The 23,094-nt window shown below is 36.8% G+C and overlaps 1 protein-coding gene across 10 annotated transcripts in view; it reads right to left on the bottom strand.

The window, feature by feature from the left end:
• LOC150104711 (GTP-binding protein 8-like) overlaps positions 1 to 23,094 on the bottom strand; it is a 147,274-nt gene that overhangs the window by 116,801 nt on the left and 7,379 nt on the right. For all 10 annotated transcript variants that reach the window (XR_016548546.1, XM_090395304.1, XM_090395306.1 and 7 more), the window contains exon 2: positions 22,697 to 22,765. Coding sequence is in view for 9 of the 10 variants with exons in the window: in XM_090395304.1 (XP_090251430.1) it covers positions 22,697 to 22,723 (27 nt within the window). In the remaining variant the exon portion in view is untranslated. The remainder of the gene's footprint in view (positions 1 to 22,696; positions 22,766 to 23,094) is intronic.

The following is a 23,094-nucleotide window of genomic DNA, read 5'->3' as shown; positions in this document are numbered from 1 at the left end:
TGATGAAAAAGTAAAGTGAATTGTCAGCAAAGTGTGGGTCGGACTCTCCTTTGTCCTCAGACGGAGAGGGTAGAAGAGGCTACTATCGAGAGATTCCCCAATGCTACAAGTGCAACAAGCTAGGATATCTGGCCCGAGATTGTTTTGCAGCATCGGACTCCTCAAGACCCAGATATCAGCCCAAAGCCACATCCCATATTTGTGCAAGACCAATTGATAGCGAGGCAAGTCAAGATGAGGGACAATTTAAGGGAACAACAGCAACAGTAAGGATTGGCAGGAGAAATCTCAGAGCACTCCTCGATACTGATTCTCAGGTTTCCCTGATCTCAAAAAAAAAATCTTGGGAAACTGGGGGCTAGTGTAAGTGGGAGGGCTATGAGGATAAGGAACCCAGTCAAGCTATTGGGCATATCTGCTACTACAACATATGGGAGTAAGTAAGTAAGCCAAAGGGAGTAGGTGAGGTCATTTACTCTAAACTAAATCTTGAGGACTAGTAGGCAACTAGTTTCCACCTTCAGCCAATCACAGAATAGCTAGCTCAAGACTATCAGTGATTTAAATGGCATCTGGAGAAGAGAGTACAGTAGACAACTACCACCACCTCATGGTCCATGATTAATTTTCTTGAGTTTATGGGATGAAATACCCAAGTTTCCAGGAGAAAAAAAATCCACTTTCGCATGCGAGAAATCAACAAACTCTGGAACCAGAAAAGCTTAGAACAGTCTTTCTTCAGGCAGTCTAGCACTATGGATGCAAACACCAAAGGGCTACAGAAGCCTATTTGGCCTGTGTAACCATGTTTCACCATAAATGACACTTTTTGTTTCTTTTTAACAGAGAGGAAGAGAAGAGATGGGGTGTGATCTGGATTTGGCTGCACAATAATTACATCTTTAACACTGTTGAAAATAAAATATTTTACAACTAAAAACATTCAGTAACAACAAGGAAATTTATTAGTTGTTAAAATAAGAAAAATACACCTATGTTTCATCACCTAAAATAGAACTTGTGGCTTCATCAAGACTTAATAAATACCAAAAATATATAAACAGATCACAAAGTTGATTAAACGCTGAAAAACATTACAAGAAAAATAAATTTCATGCTAAAAAATAAACATAAAATTGTGTGGCATGCATTAGCTATCTGCAGTTAATGACAGAAAGTGATTGTTGGCAAAGTTGAAGTCTCTGATGTTCGTCGTCATCTGAGCAATTCACGTATAGGCTTTTTATGTCCTCTTCCTGCTCTGCAAATGAAGTTGGTCTTTCCATCTTAGTCTTGGATGTTGGCGGTCTCTTCTTCTTGTATGTTTATATTTAGTCTCTGCTGTTAAAAGATTTAATAAGATTTCCATATCTTGTCCTAGGTTTTTATTCAGTGATTCGCATATTGAATGGATGATCATAACTGATTCTTTCAGAAGTCTGGAATAAAAATTTTCTTCTACATAAGGCGTGGTTGAAAAGTTCCTATCAACTGCATGGTTGGCCAGACAGATCTATCTTTTCTTATATGCATCTGCAACATGTTCCTTCTTTCTCACCTCAAATCCACAGCTGAGTGGGAAGCAGCAGTTCAGATATGTATAGTTTCAATACATATCTGAACAATACAAAAATAAATAGCTTCATAATTATTCGTGTTTGAATGAAATACTATTATTATGCATGGAGTCTGGAGACTCATTGTCGGGGGACCCAATTTAACTATTATACACACCAAACCTATCCTAAATCCTTCAACTCATTCACTGTCAGGGAACTTACAACTAATTCTGGTAATCCATTCCACACATTCAAGCACCCACCCTCCATGCAAAAAAAAAAAAAAAAAAATGTAGTCGGCACATCCTACTAATCACACTCTTACACAACTTCCATCGATCAATCCTAGTTCTCTATTTGTCATATACTGAAAAATTTCCTTTGCGTAAATTTTATAAAACCTCTATAATAACTTGAAAGTTTCTATCATAATCCTCTTTTCTGTCTATTAACCAAACTTTGTCACCCACACAACTTCAACCTATCCTCATAGGGAGTATTCCACAGACCTGTCACCAGTTTAATCACTCATCTCTGAATCTTCTCTACTATCTTCTTGGTTTCCAAGAAACCCAGGTGACCAAATCTGTGCTAGAAGATGTGGCTGAATCATAGCATTATAAAGAGGGATAGTAACTTCCTTATCTTTACTTGTTAGCCTGTTTTTCAACATGTAAGTAATCCTTTGAACTATTCTACAACTTTTGCAATATGTCCTCTGAACTTCAATTCTCTGTCCACCATTATCCACAAGTCTCTAGCCTCATCAATTTCCTGCAATACAGTACAATCAATATGATACACCATATGCAACCTTTTCAACCTGAAGTGCATAACCTTACATTTTGCAACATTAAATTACAATCATTATCCTTTGCCCACAATGCCAATTTCATTTAAATCATCCTGCAGGATATCTACACCACCTTTATCAACTATTGCATTACCCAGTTTTGCATCATCAACAAACAACTTAATGTCTGCTCCCCTCTTAAATTTTTCCTTATACCATTGATATACAAATTAAATAAAGGCCCTAGTAAGAACTCTGAGGTACTCTACTGGTCATCTTCATTCTCCTAGATTAGAATCTAGTCTAGTCTCTAATCTAGGGAATGGATATGAAGCTACTAGCTTCATATCCATTCCCATTTGTTCCAACTTTTGTAATAGTTTTCCATGTAATATTTTGTCAAATGCCTTTGCGAAGTCCAGCAATAATATCAGTAGCCATTTCCTTATTCCAATTCTGCTGTCACTTTAGTATAAAATGTGAATAAATTACTAAGACAAGATCTACCCGTTACCAAGCCATTCTGCCCAGTATAGGGTACATATCCCTATCAACCCACTATTAGATTTTACCTTTAACCACCTTTTCCAACACTTTAACAACCACTCCTGATATATTAATTGATCTGTAGTTATCTCTGTCCTAGAGCCACTTTTATGCAATGGAACTATCTTACCATCTTTACACTCCCCTGGAACCAGGGCTCAGACTTAGATGGAACAACTTCATCTGAGCAACTTAATCAGAGGCAATGCCAATTCTCTTGCATATTCACACTACATGGGCTGACATACCATTTAGTCTTACTGCTGTGTTCACATTGATATATTTCAATATGGTGAACACTTCCTGTTCATTCTACCTGAATTTTGATATGCATCTCCGTCACAACAGCAACTGCAAAATCTTCATCTGGATGATACACCTTTGCAAAACGATCGGTGAGCAATTCAACTTTTTCTTTTGCTTCTGTCATCTTCCTATCATCAGCATTATTTAAAATCATCCTACCATAGTCATTTTTTATCTCTTATTTGCTACATAATGAAAAAAAAATCTTTTGAGTTTTTCCATCTCTTCTCATCCACTTAATCCCTACTTGGTTTATCATCCTAACCTTTGGTATGCAGTCTGATACTTCTTCTCTCAAACATTTAACCTTCCTCCAGACTGCCTTTGCTTAAGAGGGAATAGGCTGGTGTTAGTAAACACTGATCTTAACAGATATAATATATAATAAATTTAGTTTACTCCTTTATCCAAGTGTAAGCAAACAAAGTTTGCACCTGAAAATATCTTCAGGACTGAGATAAGGTGGTACATCCCTTGGCAACTCGTAGCAAAGGTGGACCAAGCGCTCATCACTCCTTGTCTCAGTATCTCCCATAATGCAAAACACATCTCCTTGTGGACATGTATACTGCTATGCATTAAGGGAAGGGCCACTGCCCAGACCGGTTTTGACCTTTACTGAGGTCTCATCAGCAGGAGGCAGACCCAGAGTGGTGATACTAGGGCAGAAGCAATGGAGAGGTCATATTTACCTATACTACGAGTTGCCAACCGGTGTACCACCTTATTATTAAATAACTCTGGATTTAGAGAAAGATGTTGGAAGTTTATTGTGCACTTGGTTAGGCTATAATAAATTTAGTTTAATCCTTTATCCAAGTGTAAGCAAACAAAGTTTACTGAAAATATCTTCAGGACTGAGATAAGGTGGTACATCCCTTGGCAACTCATAGCAAAGGTGGACCAAGCTCTCATCACTCCTTGTCTCAGTATCTCCCATAATGCAAAGCACATCTCCTTGCAGACATGTATACTGCTATGCATTAAGGGAAGGCCTTAATGCATAGATGAGACCTCAATAAAGATCGAAACCGGTCTGGGTAGTGGCTCTTCCCTTAATGCATAGCAGTATACATGTCCGCTAGGAGATATGCTTTGCATTATGGGAGATACTGAGACAAGGAGTGATGACAGCTTGGTCCACCTTTGCTACGAGTTGCCAAGGGATGTACCACCTTACCTCAGTCCTGAAGATATTTTCAGGCATAAACTTTATTTGCTTACACTTGGATAAAGGATTAAACTAAATTTATTATAGTCTAACCAAGTGCAAAATAAACTTCCAAGATCTTAAAAATATCGAAAGACAAGACAAACAATAGGTACCTGAAGACCTGACAGAAATAAGTCAAGAGAAGAACTACACACACACACACACACACACACACACACACACACACACACACACACACACACACACACACACACAAGAGAGAGAATAAGTAGAAAAGAGACAGAATAAATGGATTTTTTGAGTGGTTAAGCAAAATAAAGGGTTGATGAAACAATAAAAAAATCAATAAACAGAAGATAAATTATCCTCTACAAAAAATATCAAAAATGTAGTCCCACAATATTCATCACATGCTAAGAATGGGTTTATGAAATCTTGCAAATACCATCCTATCAAAACGATCAGAAGTTTAGAAGTCATTCTCAAAGATCTTGACAACAGAGAACTTATCATTAAAACATGAGTGCACTAAAAGAAGATTTAGGAGAACCACAGTTCTGCATCCCTGAAGGTAAGGACTCACAAATGCAAGCAACTGACTTCAAGTGGGGAGTGGGAGCAGATATCCTCAGCACAAGAGTCCTGGACTTTCGAATCACTCTAAGGAAATATTGATAGAAACTGACCAATGAAGAAATGACAATCTTGCACAAAACCATGCAAAAAATTATCAATACAAGAACAAACCTTTAATGATAAATAATGCAACTCAAATAGAGGCAGACCAAGCTAAAAGCAGCATATGTATGGAAGTTAATGCTATTATGCATTGTAAACCTCCTCATCATTCAAGAATGTTTTTTAAGTTGTTTTCAACATATAGACATATTTTCTAAGAAATTTCTGATAACTTCTTTCTAGTCATTAGGTTAAAATAGAGTAAGAGGAATTGCCATCTAACCTGACCATCCCTAAATCTCAGCACCTTCTATAATGTTCAAAGAAATGGCTGGAGATGAAACGAATGTAGTACAGAGAAACAATTAAACACAAATTTAACAGATGCAATATTTGATCTCAGTCACAGAGACATCCATGTGTTAAGGCTTACATGCTGGGAGGATATCATGTTGGAGGTTTAATGGAATATTTACAAAACTAGGAAAGGATTATAAACTAATTTTAATGCTTCCAATATTTCATCTCAGTCACTGAGACATCTTCAGGGATTACAAACAACTCTTGTAACACACACAAAGACAACATAATGCTAAATGAAACATGTGGGTGACTCTAAAGTCCTATGGTTGGTGCACCCTCTATGAGAATTTGTAGGTGGCCTAGGATGTAAACTGGGACCTCTGACGATTATTGTTTCCCAAATTTTGGGAAGTTTTATGCATCTGCATTTATTTAAATTCGGTTGATTTCTGAGTGCTGCTGCAGATTCTAAAAACAGTCTTTCCTTTTTAAATTTACTATGGTGGAGCGAGCATGGTCATTTACTTCCAGGAGATCCTGTGGGTTTTACCTAATGCATGGTCTACTAGGCCATATTGACCACAGTCGTGATTGCAGATGTACAATTTGTGTTCTTCTAAATGGATGGTCACTGATCTATCTGTTTGTATGAAGTAAGCCAACTTGCAGGAACAGGGAACTTTATATACTCTAGGAACTGAGAGAAAAGGGAGCTGATCTTTGGTAGAACGGATAAGGGTAGCAAGTTTCTGGTGGGGCTAAAACATATTATTATGTTGAGGACTAATTTTAAAGGGCTGAAAAGCTGTGTAGAGATTGCATCTTTTTAACAACCTGGCTTTTTTTTTTTTTTTTTTGATGTGCCAAGGATGTAGGGGACATTGATGGCATTACTAACACCCTGGTTGAGTTTGGTTGAAAGAGGTTCCAATGGAACAAGATTATAGGCTCTATTGGTTAGAGTTTTAATAATGCTATATTGTTGAGCGGAGTGGTGGTGGTGGGAAAGTTTGTAAATCTGCCCGTGTGAGTGGGTTTTCTATATACAGTGAAGGATAGATTACCATTAAGAAGGCATGTTACCAAGGTGTCTAGGAAGGATAAACTAATGTTATTTTCCTTTTCCATCGTGAACTGGATTCTTGGATGTGGGCTACAGAGGTGACTGAGGGAGGAGTTTAATGTGTCTGGAACATGAGGCCAAAGAGAGAACACATCATCTACATATCTCAGCCAGATAGACAGTTTGAGAGGGGGGGGGGGAAACTGAATCTATGGCTTATTTTTCAAAAGTTTCCATGTAAAAATTAGCAAGAGAGAGAGGAACCCATAACAGTTCGCTCTGTTTGTAAATTCTGTTCTTCCAAGAAAAATAACCAGAATTGATGGCAAAGGAAAAGAGATCTAAGATAGCAGAAGGAAAAATGTTTTTTAAGAGAATTTTAAGAGAAAGAGAGTTGTCATGGGATGTTTAAGGGTCAAAGCTGTATAACTGAGAGGAGACTTCCACATCGCCTTTAAAGGAATGCAGAGAACTTACCAGGGCTTCTGACCTAATATCCAATCCAATCCTCACCTTCTCATGGTACACCCTGTTAGATATCTACCTGGATACTGAACGAACAAGGATGTGCTGACAATTTGGGATTTAGCTGACCAAATTGTATTCTTATTGGCTTAAACCAAAAATATAAAAATGATGTTACAACATGACAGAATTTCATGCCGGCTGGGGCGTTGCCTGATTAAACAAGAGGCCCTGTTATTTTCACCAGGGAACCAGGGCAAACAGTGAAAAGTCAGCTACTGGAACAAATCCTAAAAGACACCCCAACTTGTCACTAGAGTTCAAGATAGGTACTATCAACATAAGAAGCCTGAATGGTAGGGAAATGGAGTTAGCTGAGGATTTGGATAAGTATCAGATCGACATAATAGGGGTGACTGAAACAAAACAGACAAAATCTGGTGAGATTTTTCTGAGCAATAAATACAAAAAGTTATATTCAGGCAATGACAATCAGGTAAAAGAAGGTGTAGCTATACTATTGAACACAAAATATGAGGCTAATCTTCTTGAATGGCAAGCAATATCAAGTAGAGTGATATGGGCAAATATCCGAATGGGGAATTGGACAATGAGACTTATTTGTGCCTTTGGTATTTGTTGGGGATCTAAATAGCATAGGAAATGATTGTCAGACATACAAAAATATTTCGGGTAAAATTTGGAGAAAAGAGCAAATCTAATAATAATGGCAAATACTTTGTTGGTTTTTCTGTTCAAGAGATGGACTGATTATTACTAACACAATGTTCCAACATAAATATGTACAAAAATTTACATGTAGAGAAGAGGCAAGAAATAAGAAAAGTCTCACTGACTACGTTATTGTTGATAGTGATGTTTTCCCACTGGTGCAGGACACTAGAGTGTACAGAGGATTTGAAATTGGAAATGATCACCATTTAGTCTTCAGCAGGATAAAATTGAATTTCATACTGAAAACAAAAACATGTAAGAAAGTTTTAAAGCGAATAAAAATTGAGCAGCTCTCAGATGTAAACTGTAGACTAATATATACAAACATTATTCAAGAAAAAATTGAAGAGTTTCAGAACAGGAACCAAACCTTGGAGAGTCTGTCGCAAATCCTGAAGAAAACATTGATTGAGTCAGCCAGAGAGGCATGTGGTGAGGTTGATGGCAAGGACAGAAAAATCAGAACCCCATGGTGGACACAGGAAGTTAGAGGCAGTGAAGGAAAAGAAGAAAGCATATCAAAAGTTTCTGGCAAATAAGTCAGCTTGTGCTCTTAGAGAATATAGAGACAAATGTAAGAAAGTTAAACACTGTGTAAAGCTAGCTAAACTAAAGTCATGGGAAGACTTTGGTAAGAACATAGAAAATAAATATCAAGAATGCAGCAAGATATTCTGAAAATTGTTGAAGAAGCTCAGAAATGGAGGAAAGAGTGATGTAAAAGGAATTCAGAGATGATAAAGGTGACATGAAAACTGGTGTAAGAGATATCCTGAATGTATGGAATAATTACTTCAAAAAATTGCTAAATGAAATAAGCAGTGATGATAGCACAGATAAAAAACACTTAACAGACATGCAATCAGGAATACATATCCATACTTAAAGTAGAAAAGGCCATCAAAAGCCTGAAATGTAAAGGCAGCTGGAGTAGATGATATTCGACCAGAAATGCTCAAGTATGGAGGTATAAAAATCTTACAGTGCCTGCACTGCATAGTTCAGAAGCCCTGGACAGAGGGACGAATTCCCGATGATTGGAGTAGAGCTCTCATAGTACCCATATATAAAAAGGGAAAAAAAACTGAATGTGAGAATTACAGAGGTATTTCTCTACTGAGTGTTCCTAGTAAGATTTATGCAAGTATACCTGAGAAACGGTTGAGAAGAATTGTGGAAGAAAAGCTTGGTGAAGAACAAGCTGGATTTAGGCCAAATAGAGGTTGTCAGAATATCAGGATCAGATTTTCACTTTAAGACAAATAGTTAAGAAATCATGGGAATATAACAAAGATCTGTATTTAAGTTTTGTAGATCTGGAAAAGGCATATGACAGGGTGCCAAGGGAGAAGCTGTTTAAATGCTACAGTTGTATGGTGTCAATGGAGCATTATATCAAGCGGTACTTAGTCTTTATTTGAGTTGCAAGTCAGTAGTTAGAATTGAAGGGAAGAACAAGAAGTCATCTGCAGAAATTGTTTAAGGATGTTGTGAGGAGTAGACTTTTTACAAGGAGTGGTTGGTGCACATTCACAATGCACACTGCTGGAGTGCAATGTTAATGAAGAGGGTGTATTTTGTTTTAAGGTTCTATATGATTTTGATTCTACTGACTCCATGGAGGTTACCATAATAATATTTGAACAGTTCTGCCAAATATTGTCTACTTCAGCTGCCCTTCCAGGTTCTAATAGCCTTTTCTATCTCAAGTACTGATATGCAGTTCTGACTGCATTCCTCTTGAACATTTCCACATACTCTATAATGTTTATGCCATGCTTCATTTAACAATATTTCAAAGTAATTATTCCAAATATCTAAAATACATTCACTTCAGTTTTCATGTTACCTTTATCATCTGTGATTTCTTTTTATACACCTCATTTTCATTGTCATGTGGAAACACAGGAGGATCCAAAGATGAATAACCATAGTGATACCAAGAATACAAAGAAAAATTTAGGAAAGCTGTATGCAAATATATCTAAACAGAAGTCAATGGAAGATTTTGGTTTTAGAATATAAATACATTGACAGTGGCAAAATTTTCTGGGGTTATTGAAAAAGCTTAGAAATATGAAAACTTCGCAATCTACACTCTTTCAGCTGCTCTGCATAACAAAACTGGAGCTCTGCACTAATAAGCGCTGGTTATGCAGAACTCCAGAGCATTTTGCCACAGCTAAGATATTTACGTTCTGGAGTGGCTGAGAAAAAAAAGTAGATTGCAAAGTTCCATACTTCTAAGCTTTTTCAATAACTGCAGAACATTTTGTCACTGTCAAGATATCATCATCATCAAATTCCTGATATGTAACCTCAGGAGATGTCCAGAATAATTATGGTACTGCATGAAAATGTTACACCAATACTAATTTTCCTCCAAATTAATCTGTTATTTGTCAAGATTCCAATATTATCAGATCTTATATTTCTGCCTTTTAAGATGCTTTTCACTGTATCAATCCATCTACATCTTGGTCATCCTCTGGGTCTTTTCCCTGCAAATCTGACAAAGAACACTTGGTTCGCTAATCTTTCCTCTCCCATCTGTTCAAGTGACCATACCATCTCAGATTAATTCTACTAAGATATTCCTGAAAGTTAACGGCAAGTTCTTTCCTAATATTCTCATTTTTAATGTGATATTGTCAACGATGTCATCTGTTCTCTCCGCTTATCTTTCTCAGAACTCTCATATCAGAGGGCTCATCTTTGATCAAGTTTTATTTCTAACCCAGCTCTCAGGTCCATAAGTTAAAATGAATTTAAACATTGTTTGGTATACAGATAATTTAGTGTTTTGACTAATATTATTATTATTATTATTATGTGACACCTCTAAGGAGTCCAAGAACTCATTGTGGGAAGGCACTCAACTATGCCTCACTAAATACATTTCACCCTCTCCACTACTACTTAATTCTCCTACTATGACACTGCTATCAATACCATCTACTGCCCATCATCACCATCAACAGTACTTATTGTTATGTAAATTGCGTGTGTTCTGAAACTGATTTGTCTGTACATGGGATGAAAAACCCGAGTTTCCATGGAAAAACCCTGCTAACTCTGGATGACATCAGCTAACTCACCTTCAATTGAAAAAGTTCATATAAGGATTCATGACGAGAATCGAATCCAGGTCTTTTCCAATCGAAGGATGCAATGTTCTGCTGTTCTTCCAAAATTAGTGAGAAATTTTTTCTTATTTCATATAAATTTATTCAGCTGACTTACTAATATACTAGCTTGACTAATTCTGTAGTCTATTTACATGTTTAATTTACCATCTTCACTATAAATTGTGCCCAAATAGTTGAAATATCTTACTTGTTCTATAGGTTCAACAATTCAGGATACAGTTGATGTTTTCAATGTTTCTGCCTATTTTCATTGTCTTTTTATTGCTGATTTTCCTACCAAATTTATTACAACAGTTATTCAAATCCATCTACATCAGACATTTTTGCAGAGCTGTACTGGATTTACTCAGAAATATAATATCATCTGCTAAAGGAAAGAGCTAAGATTAACGTTGTCAATTTTGATATCAGATTTCATATCACTTTCCTTCATAATGTGATCCTGTTAAAAAATAACAGTGGAGATAATGTGCACCCTTGTTGCATACCTAATTTTACTTCAAGCCATCTTCCTGTACCTCCTTCAATTCTAACTGCTGACTTACAGCTTAAATAGAGACTATGTACTGCACGATGTACCATTTACAAAATATAACTAGCGTTTTGAAGAACTTTGCTCTTGGCACCTTGTCATATGTGCCTTTTCCAGATCAACAAAACTTAAATACAAATCCTTGTAACAATATTCCCAAGATTTCTTAACTATTTGTCTTAAAGTGAAAATCTGATCATGACAACCTCTATTTGGCCTGAATCCAGTTTGTTCTTCACCAATATTCCCTTCTACAATTTTTCTTAGCTATTTCTCATACCTGCATAAATCTTGACCAGGAACACTCAGTAGTGAAATACCTCTGTAATTGTCACATTGCTTTATTTCCCTTTTTATAGATGGATGCTATGAGAGCTATGCTTCAATCATCTGGAATTCAACCCTCACACCCAAGCCTTCTGAATAATGCAATGCAGCTGGCCACTGTAAAACTTTTAACCTCCATATTTGAGCATTTCTGGACAAATTTCATCAACTCCAGCTGCCTTTCCACATTTCAGGTTTTTGATGACTTCTACTACAAGTATGGATATGTATTCCTAACTGCATTCCTGTTGGGAGTTTTCTACCACCATGCTAACACTGCTTGTTTCATTTAGCAGTATTTCGAAGTAATTACTCCAGGCATCTAGAATATCCTTATCTTCAGTGTTCATGTCACCCTTATCATCTCTGATTCCTTTTACAGCACTTTTTTCCTCCATTTCTAAGCTTTGCAAAAGCCTCCAGAATATTTTGCCACCTTCCTGATATTTATCTCCTGTTCTTACTAAAGTATTCCCATGACTTTTGTTTAGCTAGTTTTATACCGTACTTCACTTTCTTACCTTTTTTTCTGTATTCTCTAGGAGCACAAGCTGACTTACTTGTCAGGAACTTTCGATGTGCTTTTTTCTTTTTCTTCACTGCCTCCATGGAATTCTGATTTTTCTATCGTCAGACAACCTCACCACATCTCTGTCTGAATCCAGAAACTCATGTGGTTTTCTTCAGGATTTTCCACAGAATTTCCAAGGTTTGGTTCTTGTTTTCAAATTTTTCATTTTTGATTCAATGATGTTTGTGTATTTGAGTCCACAGTTGATCTCTTTTCTATATGAAATTCAATTTTATCCTGCTCAAAACTAAACAGTTATCACTTCCTATTTCAAATCCTCTGTATACTCTTTTGTCCTGAACATTGAGAAAACATCACTATCAACTATAACATAGTCAATGAGACTTTTCTTATTTCCTGCATATTCTCTCCATGTGAACTTGTGCACATTTTTATGCCTGGAACATGGTGTTAGTAATAACTACCTTCTACCTTCTTAAATCTACCATGATATTCTAATTTTTTAATCCATGCAGAAGACTTCATTGTATGCCTCCCTGGCTGAATTACAATGTTTTCTTCAGATTTTCCACTCAGTCTTTAAGGTTTTGTTCTTCTTTTCAAAATCCTTCATTTTTTTTTTTTTTTTAATAATATTTTTATATACTGTGGTCCAAAACCTAAGGAAGAACACTATTTCTGAAGACAATAACTGCAAATTCAGATAAACCAGCTTATGGTAAGCTGATTCATGAAACGAAGATAAGCGTTTTGACAATTACGAGTTAAGTAGACGAGCAATGATAATGAATGATATGATTGCAAGAATGTGCAGAAAAAGAGGTCTGGAGTTTGTTGATGTTTGGAGTGTGTTTGAAGGAAAAAGGCAGTTGTATGCTAGAGATGGACTGCATCTTAACATGGAAGGACATAAGCGATTGAAGGAGTTATTGTTTTCTGAACAGGTTGAAGTTATTGGGCAGGGAAACTAATATTGAAAAGGTTGAGTGTAAGAGAGAGAAACTTTAGCACTGATTGTGTATTTATTGATCCTTATAGGCAGAATAAATTGCAGAAGAGAGGGGATAAAAATCGGCATAGGACTACGGTAGTTAGTGACTTATATATCAGTTCTAAAGCCGGTACAAGATCTAGAGGGAATCTGCAATTTTTGTATACCAATGCTAGAAGCATTCGAAATAAGAGAGAAGAATTTTTGGCATTAGTCAGTGAAATCTCACCAAAAGTTGTAGGCATTAGTGAAACTTGGCTGTCAGCAGAAGATGTGGTCACTGGAATTGAATGTGAAGGGTACAGTATTTTCAGGGAGGATAGAGAAGATAGAACAGGAGGAGGAGTACTGTTGATGATAGCCGATGTGTTGCAGCCAAAGAAAGTAGTATATCATGATGATAGACATGTGAATGAGAGTTCATTTGAGGCAGTCTGGTGCGAAATAGTGACCAACGCAACCAAATATAGAGTTGGATGCTGCTATAGGCCAGGGAGTACGGGGGAAGATATTGAATTCATGCATCAGCAACTTAGTGCAATGAGTGAAGGCTTAGTGATTATTATGGAGGATTTTAATTATGGTGATATCAATTGGAAGGAGGAAATATCTCGTAGCAAAAAGGAAATGGAGTTCATACATCTTCTACGAGATAATTACTTGAAACAGCACGTAACTGAAGGGACACGTGGTGTGAGAGTGTTGGACCTGGTTATTGGTTCAGAGGTTATATGCATAAGTAAGGTGTCCTCGTTACCTCCAGTTGGTGAAAGCGATCATGTGGTATTGACTTGGGAGGTTGCAAAATCTGTGGATTTTTCTATTAAGAAGGGGTATATATGGAACTACAGGTTAGGCAATTATAACAAGCTTCGGAGTGAGCTTGCAGCCATCCCATGGCAAAACATATTGCAAGGGAAAGATGTTAGCAGTGCTTGGGATAAAATCAGCGGGTATCTGAGGAAAGCAATATCAGATTGTGTCCCTATGGACAGGAGGTCAAACAAGGCAGGCATTAGATGGATGAGCAGTAGTATCAAGCTTGAACTGCAAAAAAAGAAAATGTTATGGAGAATTTACAAGGAGAAGGGCGATCAGGACACCCATGAGCAGTACAAGGCTCAAGCTAGGAAGGTTACCAGCATAGTAAGAAAAGCTAAATCAGATTATGAGAAGACCTTAGCCAAAGAGATCAAGGGTAATCCCAAAGAGTTCTTCCGCTATGTCGCAAGTAAGAGGAAGAATGACTTCGGAAGGATAACCTTAGTGGGTGCTGATGGTATTGAGGTGACAAAATCAGATGTAATAGTCGAGTTACTGAGTGATCACTTCTCAAAAGTCTATCACCCAAGTGAGGATATCTCTATACCTATAGCAATACCTAATGTGAGAATTGAAGCTAAAGAATCAGAGGTATTAAATATATTGCAAAACTTAAATGCAAACACTGCGGTAGGCTTAGATGGAATATCAGCTCGGGTGTTGCGTGAATGTGCAAATGAATTGTCAACCCCTCTTACCTGGATATTTAATTTAAGTTTGAACTCTGGTATGGTCCCTAGGGAGTGGAAGTTAGGCAAAGTGGTTCCTTTGCATAAGGGTGGCTCTAAAACTGCGGTATTGAATTACAGACCAATCACCATCTCAGGAGTAGTGGTAAAAGTATTGGAAAAGTTGGTTAAAGACAAAATTCAAGAATGGGTGGATCAGGATATGATACTCTATAGAGGCCAACATGGTTTTGTTAAAGGTAGATCCTGCCTTAGCAATCTATTAACTATTCATAATAGAATAACATCCAAGTTGGACAAAGGAACTGGCTACACAGTGGTACTTCTGGATTTTGCTAAGGCTTTTGACAGGATACCCCATAGAACACTGTTATGCAAATTGGAGCAGATGGGAATGGATATTAAATTGGTGATATGGATAGGAGAATGGCTCAGGGAGAGATACCATAAGGTGGTGTATGGAGGAGCCGAGTCCAGAATGAGGCAGGTGACCAGTGGTGTGCCTCAGGGCTCTGTGCTTGGGCCAATGTTGTTTAATTTGTATATAAATGATATAGGAAACGGCTTAAAGGGAGATATTCAGTTGTTTGCTGATGATGCAAAGTTGTGTAGTGCAATAAAAAATCAAGCTGATGTTGAAAGTTTGCAGGAGGATTTAAATAAGCTGGTAAAATGGGCAAAAGAAAATGGATGTCAGTTCAATGTGGAAAAGTGTAAAGTCATGCATTTTGGGATTAAAAGATTACCAGCTGTGTACTACATCGATGGAAAGGTACTCCAAGAGATTGATGAGGCTAGGGACTTAGGGGTATTGGTAGATAGGGAGATGAAGTTCAGAGGACACATTGCTAAGGTGTCCAAGATTGCACATAGGATTACTTGGTTGTTGAGGAACACACTGACATCCAGAGATAAAGAGGTTATTATTCCCCTTTATAAAGCATTGATACTTCCACATTTGGATTACTGTGCTCAGGTCTGGTCACCTGGATTCCTTGGAGATCAGGACGCTGTGGAGAGGGTTCAGAGAAGAGTGACCAAGTTGGTGAGTGATATAAAAAATACTCCCTACATTGATAGATTGAGAGCTTGTGGATTGCAGAGATTGGTTGATAGGCGAAGAAGAGGTGATATGATAGAAACATTCAAATTACTAAAAGGTTTTTATAGGATCGATGCAGGGGAAATGTTTCAGCTGTGTGATAGTGATGGAAGAACAAGAGGTCATCTCTGGAAATTAAAGAAGAGTGTGGTTAACAAAGGTGTCAGAACAAGGTTTTTTGCCTGGAGGGTGGTGAATGAGTGGAATTCATTGCTTGACTTAGTTGTGAGCTCTTCGTCTGTAAATGAATTCAAGAAGAGATATGACAGATATTATTTTGCTAGTTTGGGTCTCCCGCGATGAGTCTACTGACTCCATGGAGATACCCGTAATAATAATAATAATAGAAAGCAGGGAGACATTCAAATTTTCAAATCATGCACAGAGGGGTCACGTAGTAGCACTCAACACAATAAAAGGCAAAAGGCTGCACTAAGTGTATTTGTGTTTGAAGGAAGCTCTTTTCATGAAGAAATAAAGTTGCAAACTTGGATGTCCTGTGATGTCTCAAATACATCATCAAGATGATTTTAAGTGAAATTATTGGAAAGCATGAAGAAGGCCACAGAATTAGTGATATTGCCAGAGAGTTTGGAATCTCACATAGCGTTGTATCTAGACTTTGAGCAGCATTTCAAACAAATAGAATGTGTTCCAGACATTTGATAAGAGATCAGCCTTGCTCTACCACAGAGCATTGAAGACAGATTTTTATAACAGAAAACATAATCCAAGGAAGGAAATCCTGGAATTTGGCTCCATTCAAGCATAGGTATGCAGATATCATGACAAACTGTGGTAAGATGTCTGCATCTGTATCCATTTACCCACAGCTCATCATAGAGCACATTTTCAGTGGTGTTGTATCCATAAAAAATGAACAAGACACCAATGGGCTAATGTAATCTACAGAGTACAGGGCTGGTGTATTCTTGACACCAGGGCTGATGTACTCTGTCTCCAGAAACTTCTGGAGACTGAGGATATTAATTGAATGAAGTGGCTAGCACATCTGGGAAGTACACTCCCCAGATCTCAACCCCATAGAACATGTTTGGGAGATGCAATGCTGCTCGAAAGTCTTCTCCAGAAAACAAACAAGGCCTTGCTCTGAAGGGGGGAGTGGGCCAGTTGCCTCAAGAAATCCTGAATCACTTAATGCTAAGCATGGTAAGATGTTGCAAGGTGGACATATTATACTGAAATGTCTCTCTGCATAATTTCATAATTTTCTGTAAGTACTGTACATTAATTCCTTAACTATATTCTTTAGGAAATTTGTAACTTTTACCAAAAATGTATTGTATTTAATTTGTACGAACTTTATAACATATTTTTTGTGTAATAATTTATTAGTATCCTGGGAATAAGTTTATGTCCACATGTGGCTGTAGTCATAAAAATTTTTTCATATATTTATTAGTGTATTTCAGTTAATAGTTCACCTCTGGCCTGTACTTTATAATTTTCATAAATGACGTCATCATTATGCATGCAACATTCCTTCATCTTTTCTTAAGAATATCTGTTTCTGTTTCACTCCTATTCCATTTCTTCTTTGAATTCTAGAATCACATTCTACTAATGCATCATCATCATCATCAAATTCCTGCCATGTACCCTTAAGGGGTGTACAGGATATGACAGTACTACATGAAAAAATTACATCATTACTAACTTCCTATCTACAATTTTCCTCCAAATCAGTCTGTTACTTGTCAAGACTCCAACATTATCAGATCTTATATTTCTATCGTCTAAGGCACTTTGTACCGTATCAATCCACCTATATCTTGGTCTTCCTCTGGGACGTTTTCCTGCCAACCTGGCAGAGAAGACTTGTTTTGCTAATCTTTCCTTTCCCATTCTATTTAAATGACCATACCACCTGAGATTAGCTCTGCTAATGCATTCCTGGATGCTGACAATGCCAAGTTCTTTCCTAATATCCTCATTTTTAATGTGATACTGCCATTGATACCATCTGTTCACGCCTCTAATCTTTCTCAGGACTCTCATATCTGCGGTCTTTAGTCTTTGGTCAAGTGTTTTACTTCTGACCCAGCTCTCAGATCCATAAGTTAAAACTGGTTTCAACACTGTCTTGTATACAGCTAATTTAGTGTTCCGACTAATTTCTCTCTTATTCCATATGAATTTATTCAATTGACTTCCCACCAAACCAGCTTTGCTGATTCTGTTGTCTATTTCTATATTTAATTTACCATCTTCAGTAAAAATCGTGCCTAAGTAGCTGAAATGTTTTACATGTTCCACAGGTTCTCCATTCACAACACAGTTGGCATTTTCAATGATTCTGCCGATTTTCATTGTCTTTTTCTTTTTATTGCTGATTTTCATACCATATCTATTACAACAGCTATTCAATTTAGTCAGAGAATCTTGCAGACTTGTAGCGGATTTATTTAGAAGTATAACATCATCCGCATAAAGCAAAGAGCTGACATTAACATCTCCGATTTTGATATCAGGTTTAATACCACTTTCCTTCATAATGTGATCCATATAGATAATGAATAACAGAGAGGATAATGTACATCCTTGTCTCACACCAGATTTAACATTAAACCATCTTCCTGTACTTCCTTCAATTCTAACTGCTGACTTACAACTCAAATAAAGACTAAGTATTGCTTGATATAATGCCCCATTGACACCATATAACTGCAGCGTATTGAATAGCTTCTCTCTTGGCACATTGTCATATGCCTTTTCCAAATCGACAAAACTTAAATACAGATCTTTGTTATATTCTCGACTATTTGTCGTAAAGTGAAGATCTGATCCTGACAGCCTCTATTTGGCCTGAATCCAGCTTGTTCTTCACCAAGCTTTTCTTACACAATTCTTCTCAACCGTTTCTCAAGTATACTTGCATAGATCTTGCCAGGAACACTCAGTAGGGAAATACCTCTGTAATTCTCACATTCAGTTTTATTTCCCTTTTTATATATGGGTACTATGAGAGCTCTACTCCAATCATCGGGAATTCGTCCCACTGTCCAGGCTTTCTGAACTATGCAGTGCAGCCACTGTGAGACTCTTATAGCACCATACTTCAGCATTTCTGGTCGAATATCATCTACTCCTGCTGCCTTTCACATTTCAAGCCTTTGATGGCTTTTTCTACTTCAAGTATGGATATGTATTCCTGACTGCATGTCTGGTCAGTGTTTTTTATCACTGTGCTGTCATCACAGCTTGTTTCATTTAGCAGTTTTTCAAAGTAGTTACTCCATACTTCAAGGATATCTTTTTCTCCTGTTTTCATTTCACCTTTATCATCTCTAATTCCTTTTACAGCACTCTTTCCTCCATTCCTAAGCTTCTTCAACAACCTCCAGAATATTTTGCCACCTTCTTGATATTTATTTTCTATATTCTTGCCAAAATCCTCCCATGACTTTTGTTTAGCTAGTTTTACACACTGTTTAGCTTTCTTACATTTGGCTCTGTATTCTGTAAGAGTAAAAGCTGACTTATTTGCCAGGAACTTTTGATATGCTTTCTTCTTTTCCTTCACTACCTCTTTAACTTCCTGTGTCCACCAGGGAGTTCTGATTTTTTTATCCTTGCACACAACCTCACTACATGCTTCTCTGGCAGAATCAATCAATGTTTTCTTCAGAGTTTGCCACTGAATCTCCAAGGCTTGATTCCTGTTCTCAAACTCTTTCATTTTCTTTTCAATAATCTTTCTGTATTTTAGTCTACAGTTCACATCTGACAGCTGCTCAACTTTTATTCGCTTTAAAACTTTCATACATGTTATTCTTTTCAATATGAAATTCAATTTTATCCTGCTCAAGACTAAATAGTGATCACTTCCAATTTCAAATCCTCTGTACACTCTGGTGTCCTGCACCAGGGAGAAAACATCACTATCAACAATAACATAGTCAATGAGAATTTTCTTATTCCTAGCCTCTTCTCTCCATGCGAATTTGTGCACATTTTTATGTTGGAACATGGTGTTCGTAATAACCAGTCCATGTCCTGAGCAGAAATCCAACAGATATTTGCCATTATTATTAGCTTTGCTCTTTTCACCAAATTTTCCCAAAATATTTTTGTATGTCTCAGAATCATTTCCTACTCTGCTATTTAGATCCCCAACAAGGACCAACTTTTCCTTTTTCATTGTGTCAGTTGCTTTTTCTAAAGTGTCAAAAAATTCCTCCACTTCTACCTTAGTAGAACCTTCTGTGGGACCATAGGCACAAATAAGTCTCATTGTCCAGTTCCCCATTCTCATATTTGCCCACATTACTCTACTTGAGACTGACTGCCATTCAAGAAGATTAGCCTCGTATTTTGTGTTGAATATTATGGCTACTCCTTTTCCTTGATTGTCATTGCCTGAATATAACATTTTGTATTTATTGCTCAGAAAGATCTCACGAGTTTTGATCTTTTTTGTTTCAGTCACCCCTATTATGTCGATCTGGTACTTATCTAATTCCTCAGCTAGCTCCATTTCTTTGCCATTCAGGCTTCTTATGTTGATAGTACCGATCTTTAACTCTGGTGATATTGAGTTGGGGTTTGTTTTCAGATTTGTTCCAGTAGCTGACTTTTCGCTGTTCACCCTGGTTCCCTGGCAAAAACAACGGGGGCCTTGTTTAACCGGGTGACGCCCCAGCCGGCATTATATTTTGTCATGTTGTACCATCGTTTTTTTATTTTGGTTTAACCAATAAGAATACAATTTGGTCGGCTAAATCCCAAATTGCCAGCCCATCCTTGTTTGTTCAGTATCAAAGTAGATACCCAACAGGGTGCACCACGAGAAGGTGAGGATTGGACATTAGGTCAGAAGCCCTGCTCGGTTCTCTGCATTCCTTTAAAGGCTATGTGGAGGTCTCCTCTCAGTTATACAGCTTTGACCCTTAAGCACCCCTCTACTAATGCATTACCAAGATATTATTTTTAATACTTCTCATGCACAGACAATATCCATCCCATCTAGCAACTGACACTATGGGAATGATCTTAGTATTCTCCTCAGCTAGTTGTAATCATTTAAAAAATAATATATTGTTCTATATTGATTAAATATAGAACAATAAATCATTTTTTCAATGATTATTACCAGCTGAGGAGAAATTAAGTCCATTCTCATGGTGTCAGTTGCTAGATGCCATCTGGAGTCAATATTTTAACTGAAATTATTAATTTCAGGTCAAATGTCGATTCATGGATTTACACATGCCAAGTTTGTGACAGTTTGTGTAAGGATATATACTCATCAATGCATTCATTTTAGATATTTGCAATCAAGGTTCTGCTGCTGACTATTTTTTATTATTATTATTATTTAGGCCTCCATGGAATCAAAAGACTCATCATGGGAGGTCCTTCCTAAGAAACACCGTCTATCAAGACTCATCGAGAGGAGCCCCCCCCCCCCCATGAGAAACACCAAATCTATGATACCACTCCTTAAACTCATTGACCGTTCTCGCTCTCACCACTCCATCAGGCAATGCATACCATGGCTCAACCACCCTCCATGCAAAGAAACCACTCCTCACACTCTTGCAAACAGTTTCCTTTCGTAACTTCCGGGGATGGCCTCTTGTCATCACTCCTTCCCGCTGTTCAACCAAGCGAAAGAACTCCTCAGTGTCAACCCTATAACCAGCTCTCAACATAATTTTTCAGAGTAATTACTCCAGGCATGCAAGATATTCCTCTCTTCAGTTTTCACATTATTATTATTTAACAGCTTCAATGAGTGCTTAATAATAATAAAAAAATAGTTGAGTTGGAAGATTCTGGAAACTGCTTATTAAGCATCGGGAAAGCTAAAAAGGAAGTCAAATATGGAAAAAAAAAGGAAGTCAAATATGGAAAAAAAAAGGGGAATTAAAGAACCAAAAGGGTGAAAATATAACTGATAAGGTGTGTTGATCTATATGATTAGAGGTGTACTAAATGAGAATAACAAAAGTGAATTTTCTTAGAGCAAAGGCTCATTACATTACTAAGGGTAAGTGAAAGTAAATAGAATACATGGAAAACATATATCATCAGTGGGAATAAATGACCTGAAAGGAAATAAATAAGGTATGATGGAAGATATTAGAAATTAGTTCAATGAGACAAAAAAGAAAAGAAGGAGTAAAGACAAAGTCATAACTTGTTACTAAGGTATGATATGAATGAGGGTGAGATGAAGAGCTGTGAATGCCCAAGCCCAGATGAGAAAGGAAGAGGATTGTATTTTCCTCTGGTGTTAAATTCTTTTTGAGGATTGTACTTATGGCTAACAACCACAAAGTATAAAAAATTTTCCACTACAGAAACTTCAAGTATTGAAAGAAATCAGACTGGTTCTGCTGAAGAATCACCAGAAACAGCTGGAAAAATTCCGATGGACAACAATGATTGAGGCCTTATGTTCCACAGGGAGTGACAAGGATTACTAAGTTGTTAAAAATTACTTCATGCTTGTGCCTGCACTTGTGTATAGGATTAAAACATAGATCATACTTGACAAGAATATAACTTGGACTGTAACCAAATGGAAGAACTTCCCACAACTTAATAATACACTGATACACCGTTTTTGCCACTTATATACGAAAATATGATTTTTTGCAATTGATATAGCTCCCATTGATGCAACCTTTAAAGAAATGGTCTTCCAGAAGGTACTTACCTGAGGAATAGGTTTCTGCTGGCAACTGGCCAAAGATGAGGGTTTAGCATAGTGTTTTCCAATGGAAAGTGAATAACCAAGAATGATCCAGGTTTAAAGTGACAAAGTTTAAAGTAACCTTTTAAAATTACTCAGAGTATTTAGTTAATGCAGAACAAAAAAAAAAAAATTACAATTTTTTTTTGTCTTGTCAAGTATAATTTATCTTAATAATAATAACAATATTTGTCAATATTGCATCTTACCTTAACAGAGTAGCACATTGTTATCATTCTGTGAAAGCAGTCACAGTATTAGAACAGCCATTTTCATGCCTATAGAAAATATGTAAAAATCCATAAATAAATTATAAGATTAGCATTTAAGTTAATCTTATAATTTACTTATGGAGAAGAAATGATTCCAATATTAAATTAAACTGAATTTCTAATAAGAGAAGAAAAGAAACGCTGATATGCACCTAGAAAGATGATAAAATTAAAGATAATAGCAATTTCTATGAATTTATATTCCCATTTTATTTAGATACAGAAAATATAACTGAAATTACAAAATTTTGATCTCTTCCCTACCCCAGGAATGTGCAAATGTGAGTGTATAAACAATATGCACCTCTTTATAAGTTTCTATAATGTCTCCTCGT

This window comes from Typopeltis vanoorti, chromosome 7, assembly GCF_054136105.1.
Source record: "Typopeltis vanoorti isolate ZY-2024b chromosome 7, IOZ_Tvanoo_1.0, whole genome shotgun sequence".
Taxonomy (NCBI): Eukaryota; Metazoa; Arthropoda; class Arachnida; order Uropygi; family Thelyphonidae; genus Typopeltis; species Typopeltis vanoorti.
This window is presented reverse-complemented; position numbering and strand designations above follow the sequence as displayed.